At 35.9% G+C, this 10,595-nt stretch overlaps 1 protein-coding gene across 1 annotated transcript in view; it reads right to left on the minus strand.

Moving 5' to 3' along the window:
* The window catches only part of LOC114053711 (carbohydrate sulfotransferase 9-like), a 283,467-nt gene extending 273,177 nt beyond the window's left edge, over positions 1 to 10,290 (minus strand). Inside the window, exons 1-2 of the mRNA XM_027876841.1 lie at positions 10,170 to 10,290; positions 7,421 to 7,466 (exon numbers count right to left, since the gene is read on the minus strand). Of these exons, the coding sequence (XP_027732642.1) occupies positions 7,421 to 7,466; positions 10,170 to 10,290 (167 nt within the window). The remainder of the gene's footprint in view (positions 1 to 7,420; positions 7,467 to 10,169) is intronic.
* Positions 10,291 to 10,595: the final 305 nt, after the last annotated feature.

Genomic DNA, 10,595 nt, shown 5'->3' on the forward strand with positions numbered 1-10,595 from the left:
TAAGAGTTCTGTTAAAATCCCTTTTACTGGGTGAATAGGTGCTTCTGGTTACATTTTGCTTGTTGTTGTTCACTTGTTTCAGTCATATCTGACTCTTCATGACCCCATTTGGGGTTTTCTTGGCAAAGATACTACAGTGATTTGCCATTTCTTTCTCTAGCTCCTTTTATAGTTCAGGAAACTGAGGCAAACAGGGTTAAGTGACTTGCCAGGGCCGCATAGCTAGTAAGCGTCAAAGGCCAGGTTTGAACTCAGATCTTCCTGACTCCAGGCCTAGCACCTTATCCATTTCTCTACCTAGCTTCATTTTGGGGCACATTTTACTTACCACATCAATAAATGACTTTAGTCAAACTTACATTAAGTACCTACTATGTACCAGGCACTGTGTGAAGTGCTGAGGATATAAAGAAAGACAAAAACAAAAACAAAAACCCAAAATAACAAAATAACAAAAAAGGAGCTTAAGTCCATAAGGACTCTCAAGGAATTTAGCCTTCGAAAGTCTTTATTTTGTCTTGAGTAAAGGAAAGTAAAACAATGGAAGGTTGGGGGAGGGAGGTTCAGGTGGAAGGCAAACCAGTTTTTATCAGACCCTTACGTGCTAAGCATTGGGCTAAGTGCTGGGGATACAAAGAAAGGGAAACATCGTTGCTCTACAGGATTTCACAGTCAAATGGAGGAGACACAATACAAGATATATACAGAGTTACAGGGAAAGGCATTAGAAGTTGTGGCACCAGGGAAGTAATGCCTGGAGAAAGTGGGATTTGAACTGATTGTTGAAGGAAGCCAGGAAAACTGAGTGTCGGTTTTAAGGTAAAAGTGATCATAGAATATTGAGCTTTGTTGATGGAAAAGATCTTAGAAGTCTTTGATCTCAACTCCTTTATTTTAAGGATGAGGAACTTAAGACCCAGAAAAGTTAAGAACCTTCATACAACTAGTTAATCACAGATCTAAGATGAGTAGATAGATTTCCTGACATTCAATACTCATTCCGCTTTGCTGCAATGTCTCCCCAGTGAAAAGTTACTGAACTTGTGCTTTCTCTATTTCTTTATGGCTTTCTGAGAGATTGAATTGAGAAATTAGGCTGGTGTTACTACACCCAGTATGTATTGTGTTTCTGGGAATTATAAGAGAACATCCCAAGTGAGTATGAGTGGAGTATATGGCATTGGTGACCTTGTGACTTATAATGTCCAGTTGGGACTCTCATCTCAGGGCTTTCTAAACTAGGCTCAGTGATTTCTTCAGTACCCATGTACCCTTGACAAGTGAATGAAAGAAAATGAATGAAAAAGAAAATATTGAGCACTCAAGTGTACCATGGCAAGGAAATTAATAAGATAATATCTGAGGCCTTTCTTTATATGGTCCATTTCAATTACTGATTGAGGTATAAATATCCTTTTTTGTATTAGTGAAGGTGTAGTACCGAAGATGGTGGTAGAAAAGTGTAGTGAAGAACTACCTAACATTTAGAGTGGTCAAAATTTGGAATAAGCTTCCTTCTTTGGTCTTATGTTTCCCATCAGTGAAGATATTTTAATAGTGACTAGATTAGCACTGTCTGGTCATGGTGTAGAGGAGATTCATACTTTCATTAGAGAATGGTTGGATCAGACAACCTATGAAGTGCCTTTCAGTGGAGACCCTATGATATGATTCTATATCATTATTGGGTACTATCATTCTAAATCTATCTCTGAGGTGGACTAACCTTATGTGTATGATGTCGCATGTTGTACATTATAGATAAGAAATATTTGTTGAATGAATGGATTTATTATTTTCAGTTATATTAATGGATATGTCCTATATGATTGGAAGTCATGCTAGCTAACATAAATTAAATTCTGGAAGTTTCTCAAGGAGCTATGTCTAAATTGGTCTTCTACTCCTGGGCAAAGAGAAAGTTGTTCATGACACTTTTCTACTCTAGGGGATTTCCTGAAGTTCTTATTCACCTGTTCCCTGCTCTACTCCCCCCCCCCCCCTTCTCTATATTTGGAATCATTTCTTTTTAATCATACCTCCAGTATAGATGCCCCTCCCAAGAAGTTAATTCATTCAATGTTGGAATTCCCATTCCTTGCCACCCTCCAGCCTCTGGGGTTAACTGTCCTGAGCAATTACTGAGTGAATGCAAACTCACCAAACCCATTATATCTAGCAGGCTCCAACTTAGGGGATCTTGCCATCTGCCCTGCCCTCTTTCCATTTCTCTCCCTCTTGCTCACGGAACGTAATTAAATAAATAATGTCATTGGTTCCAGAAAGGCATGTCAATCACCTGCCCCTTAGCTCCCCTTACCATCCCTATGACTCACCAGACCATTATCTCCCTTCCCTTGCATGACTCCCCAATACGCTTTCCATTTTTCTATAAAGATATAGTTAGAATGTAAGATTCTTCAGGACAGGGGCTGTCTCACTTTTGTATTTGTATTCCTAGCACCCAGCACAGTACATGATACATATATTAATAAATAATTTTCATTATTTTATTCATTAATATAAACATAAGTTGCTTTAAGATTAGAAAACAACTTTCTAACCCTAGACAATTTTTAAAAAGACTACAACTATGTTTCATTTCTGCAGTTCATAATTATTATTTTTTTAACTTGAAAGACAGTGTCTAACAACAACAAAAATACTTCCCAAATCTTCAATTACCCATCACATAGCCTTGTATCCTATTTTATTGGTGCCTGGCTTACCTATGAAGTATCTGACTTTAGAAACTGACAGATAAATTTTCATATATTTGTAATTAAGAAATCATGCCACCTATGTACACAGCAATACAATAACTACCATCCCACGTAATTGTAGACTTCAAGGGCAATTTAAGGAAGCCCTATTTTTCATAAGAGTACCCATTAAATTTTCATGCAAAGATGGATAAAAAGAACACAAAAAATCCTCATGCATTAAAAACTGCTTTGTTGTGGTTCGATTGTGCAGATACATAATTTTCACTATAGAAGTATCACATAAAAGTTTGACAGGATTAATAGGTAGACTTCAAAGGAAAACACCCTCAGAAAGGTTCAGAACAAAGGTATGTCTGTATCTGGCTGGAAATCCAAACTTACTTAGTTTTTTAGAAAGAGCAAACTAAGTCTAGTTAGGAACTCCCTAAGCATGGAGGCTGATTAGATTCTGAGCACCACAATCTCTTTCTTGAGAAAAAGCAACAGGGAGAGCTTCATTCTTGCTTAAAACTAGAAACTGTGAAGCTGTTTCCCTCAGCTATGGAACTCAAATAGCACAGTTAAAACACAGCCAGGGGCTATTAAGATTCAGTCTGCATTCAAAAAAAATAATAAACTATTTAGATCTGCTTTTAGTTTCTGTTACCATGGATGGTAGCATGTTGGGTATGAATAAAGAAAGATATGACTGCCAGGGTGACTTCTTACCTCCCTGATCACACAAGACACAATATTTAGCTCAAAAGACATCCTATTCTTGCTGGATTTGGTTTGAGAAATAGTTTCACATTAAGCACCATTTCAGCAATTCATTGTATACTGCACTATCTTAGATACCATCCAAAGATTGGTAACACTGAAGATAGAGGATAGATTAAAGCTTGTTGGACAGGTGGTAGAGAGGAGAGACTTCCAGTAAAACATGGCAGAAATGCACAGCCAATGAGATCCTTTTCAACTGAGATTCTATTCTTCAGGAATATAAAATGCTTTGCTGCCTTTTGAATATGATGGTGAAAAATTCTTAACTGAATCTGGTGAGAAGGGGATGAAAGTCTTAACTTCATGGAAACTGGAGAGAATTAAAAATTAGGGATCCCTAAATTGTCTTTGAGTTTAAAGTTAGCCAAGTCAGGAAAGTGATAAACTGAAAGTTTATTTAATACTCTTTTTAAAATACCTGAGGACATATGCACTTCTACCGGGGTAAAAAAAAAACAAAAAAAACTAGCCTAATTTTGGTTTTTGAGATGCTCTGCAAGTAGTGCACTTAACTATGTTGTGATTAAAAAAAAACTATATAGTTTTAAAAATATGAGTGTTTAAGATTTAGCTCATTAAATTCTTAAGTCCTTCTAGTCAATTTTACCTGAGGCCTTGAAAACTTAATAAAATGTGAAAGATTTACCAAGTTGACAACATCCTGTGGTTCACATGTCACCAGACCTAGAAAACACTTTTATATTCCAATAATAAACTCACTTAGAGATCTTCATGAGGAAAGCTAACACAATAACTTGAAGGGGTGAAGCAGGCTAACTTCTCTGAGACCTTGAACACATAGGCATAGTCTGAATTCCATGGTTGGGACTACAGATTTTTTTATATTGACGGGGGAAAATGTGATGATTAGTGTTACTTTCAGGAACATCCTTCCTTTTGTCTTCTCTATCACTCAGTCTCACATAGAAGTGATTGCCTCCGAGGACTGAATAGCCCCTGACTACATGTCCCAAGAGGTAGGGGAGGCATGGGGAAGGATGCATAGACCAAGTTCACCTGGTGAATCTTCATGATACTAGAAAAGTCCTGAGGAGTAGAGCCTTAGGCCATGCTGAGATCAGGTTAAGTAGTCCTTGAGCTGCTCTGTAGTGATTTAGGTCATCTCTGGATTAAGATCAGGGAGGCAGTGTGGTGACATGGAAAGAACACTTGATTAGGAGTAAGAAGTAGCAGAGAAACAGAGTGATAGAAGGGAGAGAACATTTGATTGGGAGTCAAGAGTCTTGGATTTAACTTCAACTTCAGAAACTTAACTAGGTTGATCAAGGGCAAGGCACTTAACCTCCCAGTGACTCAGTTCCCTCTTTGGTAAAAATGGGATAGTTATAATACTTATACTACCTACCTGAAAACATTATTCACGGAAAAAATACTTTGCAAAAAAATGTAATATACATGTGATATATTAATAATTCAAAACCTAGCTCTGCTGTTTGTCACTTATGAGACATCAGGTGCTAATAACAGTAACATGCATAAATCTATTTGAGGTTTGCCAGTTGCTTTTCTTATAAAGTCTCTTGAGGCAAGTCATGCAATAGATAGAATAGGTCATTATACTGATTTTGCAAATAAGAAAACTAAGGCTCATGGAGGTTAAAAAATGTGCCCATAGTCATTCTAGAGATAGTTAGTCTTAGACATGGTATTACAACCGAAGCCTTCTGACTCCAAATTTAATTTTTTTTCATACCTCAAATAATTTAACCTCCTTGAGACTCAGTTTTCTAATCTGTGAAATGAGGAAGTTGGATTATATAATGTTTAAGATCTCTCAGAATGTGGATTTGGTTATAAAAAAATCTAAATATTTGTGGGAGAATCCAATTTTATTTTTAGATATCCCCCACCAGCTGAAAAAAATCCTCTGTTTTTATCTTTTAATTAAATAAACCAAGGGAGTGTAGGAAGGTAACTGTAAATAGTACAGAATTTAATTAGAAAAAACCAAGGTAAAATTGGCAAGACTCGGTAAATGTTCCACGTTTTATTAAGTTTTCAAGGCCTCAGGTAAAAGGGACTAGGACTTAAGAATTTAATGAGCTAAAACTTAAACACTCATATATTTAAAACTATCTAGTTTTTTTTTAAAATCACAACTTAGTTAAATTCACCACTTGCAGAGCATCTCAAAAACCAAATTAGGCTAGTTTTTTGGTTTTTTTACCTCAATAGAAGTGCATATGTCCTTAGGTATTTTGCAAGACACTTCAGGAGAGTTGTAGAAACAAAGAATTCCAGCATAACAAGTGACCTTGGGGATCACTAGGTCTAACCCACACTTAAAGAATAATCGTTTCTACAAAATGCCTGCCCTACAGTTATCCAGTCACTATTGAAAAGCTTATAGTAATGAGAAACTCACAGCAGCCCATTTGTCCTAACACAGAACAGCTCAATCTGCACACAGTACTCTGGAAAGGATGTGACTAGCGCTGAATGTACCTTTGTTCTGGACATTCGGGCTTTCTTCACACAGGCTAAATTTACAATAACATTTTGATGGCCGTATCACAAGGATGATTCCTATTGGATTTGCAGTTTACTCAAATGCAGCTTGCTTACAGCTAGTAAGGGTCTGAAGACCTCTAGATTTGAACTCTGAGCCCAGCATTCTGCTTCAGACCTTATATGACTAACCTTAGACATTTATTAGCTATGTGATCCTGGCTAAACAAATCATTTAACCTGTCTGCCTCAGTTTCCTTCTCTGAAAATGGGAATAATAATAGCACTTACCTTCTAGAGTTACGAGGATAAAATGAGATTATAATTATAAACCTTAAAATGCTATAAAAAAACTCTGCAAACCTTTAAGTATTATAAAAGTTCTACTTGGCTCTTATTGTGTTTGACTCATCCTTTTTTTTTGTGAAGATCCTTTTGGAGTCTGATTTTTATATGCAACATAACATTTATCTCTATCTATTTCAGGTCACCTCAAAATTTAAAAAGCAGATAACCTTTAACTTTTTCTAAGTCACTGATAAAACTGTTGAGCAGCTAAGGGTTAAGGATAGAACCTTGGGGCATTCTATTAGATACCTCCCATCTCTCTCTATATGTAATTAGTGTCATTTTTCAGCATATACTGTATTTGTCATTGTTCAGTAGTTTCAGTTGTGTCTGACTCTTTATGACTCCTTTTGGGGTTTTCTTGGCAAAGATACTGGAGTGGTTTGCCATTTCCTTCTCCAAAAGTTTTTTTTAACAGATGAGAAAACTGAGGCAAAAAGGGCTAAATGACTTGCCCAGGGTCACATAGCTAGTAAGTGTCTGAACCTGGATTTGAGTTCAGGTCTTCCTGACTCCAGGTCACACCATAACCACTATGACACCTAGCTGTTCATATACTGCATATATGTATATTATTCAGATATGTGTGTGTTTGTGTGTATACATAGAAATATAGTACCAATTAAATGCTAGAGTCAAATTGTATACAAGCCAAAATTTGGGTGGGCAAAAATATTGCTTATACTTAAAACAATATGGCATTTTTCAGTTTAAAAATGGGAAAGTCTGTCATAGTCTTTAGGAAAGAAAATCCCAAAGAGTTTAAAGATAGGTTAGGAATGATCCAAAAAGACTTAATACTATAAAATAGAAGTCAACTTAAGTGGCTTAGGATAGTCTTGAGCATGCAACTTTGACATTGAAATAATAGATCATTCCACTGATTGATTGATTAAATGAAAACAAAAACAAAACAGGGGAAGACAACTATTAAATAGAGCAATATAGCTGAACAGAGAGCTTACCCACAATTTAATTCTTATGCAAAAGCATATATACATGAGCTGATTTTTCCCTTTCATAGAGATCTTATTTTAATGACATAGACTCTATCAGAGCCAATGGACTGTGATTTAATTGATATGGTTTCTCCTGCCAAAAGTCCAGTTCACAACCCATTGGTGACTTCTCTTTCCCTTCTCTTTTCCATAGGAATAGAGGCTAGGTCTGTGATTTCATTAGTACAGGGAATTACTGAGTGAAGAAATTCTTTCTACCAATGCAGGTTGTCACCTTCTCTACAAATTATATTTTTGGAGTTGCCTAAAGCAAGTGACTGAATACTGTTTGCCTCAGTTTCCTCTTCTGTAAAATGAACTGGAGAAGGAAATGGCAAACCACTCCTGTACCTTGCCAAGAAAATCCCAAATGGAGTATTAAACAGTTGAAGAGTTGAACACAACTAAAAAAATGACTGAAAAGCTTTGAGAGGTTAAGTGGCTTACCCAGAGTTACACAGCCAATATTTATCAAATGAATGGATCCAAGTCTTCCTAGCTTCAAAGCAGCCTCTCTTTCTACTGTGCTATGTTATCTTTCATGATTTGTCCACAACCTGTCATAAATCTAGAAGCAATATGCTGGGAGCCTTTCAATCTCTTCTCTATTGTGTAGGCACCAGTGGATATAACCCTTAGAGATGCAAAATGCTTTCATGTTTATTATCTCTATTAATCTTCATAACAAAACTGTGAGGTAGGTAGTATATGTATAATTTTCTCTATTTTACAGATGAAGAAATGGAGATCTAGAAAGGTTAAGTGCTTTTCCTGAGGTCTCATCAACTGACATTTAGGCATTTTTGTTTAAAAAGAAGACTGTATTTAAAGTTGATTCTAAAATTATTTGAAACACAAATTACATATTTACATATTTTTAGGGATTTGTTAAACTGGGACTTTATTGGATTGTAATGTAGGTATGAGCATATGGTTCATCTTTATATGACAATATTGTTGTAGGATAACCTAGGAAAATTGTTCTCATTAACATTGGCAGCAAAAGGCATCACAATTTCTGTTTTAATGCTTTGGGTGCTAAGTAATTTGATTACTTCGGCTTGTGAGTTGTTTGAAAAATATGGGAGAATTCCTTCTAAAGTAACTGATTGATTTGTAAAGGACCCCCAAGAAATACATATAAAAAACAACAAAAGAATAGATAATAATGGTTCCCTAACTCCACATTTAAAACTAACATGAGGAAAGCCATTCTTCACAACTGTCTCACAATACCCAATTGACTCTCCCCCATTTCAAAGTTTTCTATGAATTGCAATAGAACTCATCTTAGGAATTTCCTGTTTATCACTTTTTCAACCTCTGTAGAACTGCAATATCTTTGAGGGAAGAAGCTACAATGGTTTATTTAATGTATCCTTCAGTACTAAGCTTGATGTTTCCTGATCCGTAGTTGTTCAGCTATTATTGACTGAATAAACTTACATCCTTTTACAGCAGAGTTGTCTGTGAATAAGTACATTGGGGCAGCTAGGTGGTGCAGTGGAAAAGTGCCTAGCTTGGAATCAAGAAGACTTGATGTGGTCTCAGACACTTACTAGCTATATAACTCTGGCCAAGTCACTTAATCCTGTTTGCCTGCTTCCTCATCTGTAAAATGATCTGGAGAAAGAAATGGCAAACCGTTCCCATATCTTTGCCAAGAAAACCCCAAATGGGGTCACAAAGAGTCAGACTTGACTGAAAATTACTGAACTACAGTAATACACACATTTTATTTAAGATGCCAGAATAATACAATGATAGGGCTTGGACCTATGCAATGGTGCTACCTTACCAGATAAAACTACCTTATAATGAGGTCCTTTCAGAACTTCAGTTAATGGAGTTATTGTAAACTTTTAGTTATGTATGTTAATAGGAATGACTCAAAACAATATCACACAGCTTCATTCATTAAAATAGTTTTATTGATAATAAAATCTAATAATAGAAATACTATCCAGAAAATAGACTTAGGCCTAGCTTCTGCCCATTAGACTTAGTTACCATGAGAAAAGACCCAAGGGAAAAATTAACAATTGGAATAATGATTTAAATTATCTCATCTGTTATTTGTCAGTCCTATATAGTTCTACAAAGAAGATACTTGTGTATTTTAAATAATTCTATTTTTAAATGAGTCAACAATAGGGCACTATCAGTAAAGCATTTTTTTCTGATTACATTAATTCTCTATAGTATTATAAATTCATAATGCATCCCTAACAATGGAATACAACAAAGTCTTACATGTGCAAGTCTTACAAGTCTATATATATATCTATGCATTTTACCCAACTTATCAGAAATTCTTCCTAGTGAAACATTACAGAAGAGTAGAAAAGAGAATTATGACTAACCTGTCTTTTGATGGACAGAAAAGACTAATAGGATATATATGTATATAAGTGTGTGTGTATATATGTATATATGTATATATATACACATACATACATATATACACGTGTGTGTGTGTGTGTGTGTGTCCTTTTTTTTCCCTTGGAGGTGATGCTATGGACCCACTATTACTACTATAGGTATTGGTAGTGGTGCCAGAATTTCCTTGATCCTTTTGTGATCATGGCCATGCCAATGGAGCCTCCTCCTCAAAAAAAGTTGATCTTAGAAAGGACAGACTAGTGAGTATAAGTCTGGGAGCTGGAGGTCATGCCGGCAACCAGATGGAAAGAAGCATTGTGTCCAGCAATAGATCTTGTGTGACTTAGCATACATCAAAGGCAACCAAGAAAGATCAACAGCAATTCAACCCATTTTCTTGGTAAATTTTTTTTAAATTCTGAATTCCTATAAGCATTTTCATTTATCTTACAGAAAAGGAGCATATATAATCATGCATTATTACCTGTATGCTGTTCTTCAATCCAAGCCTGTAAGTACATGAAGAGGAGTAGACCAGCTACTCCAAACATCAGCACAGACAGGAAGACTTGCCTCAAATTCATGACCATTTCAGATGGTTGCATTTTTGCTGCGCTGTGAATACCACATGATTTTCCTCCCACGTATTTTCAGTTTAATCTTGTTCTCTTCAGCATCTTTGTCTTCAGTATCCTAGAAGGTGGACAAATAAAGCATTGTGATTCTTTGGTGATAATTCTTCATGGATGTTATGTGAAACATGAGGAATATTTACAATGCTGAATGTTTAAATGAACACTGGTGTTATGGAACTGATGACCTGCAGGAATCCATTCCTCAAGGGATAGATGTCCCATTACACTCCAAACACTTCAATCTTATCTGACAAATTAGTTCTTCTGAAGTTAAT

This window comes from Vombatus ursinus, unplaced genomic scaffold, assembly GCF_900497805.2.
Source record: "Vombatus ursinus unplaced genomic scaffold, bare-nosed wombat genome assembly UNPS02014812.1, whole genome shotgun sequence".
NCBI lineage: Eukaryota > Metazoa > Chordata > Mammalia > Diprotodontia > Vombatidae > Vombatus > Vombatus ursinus.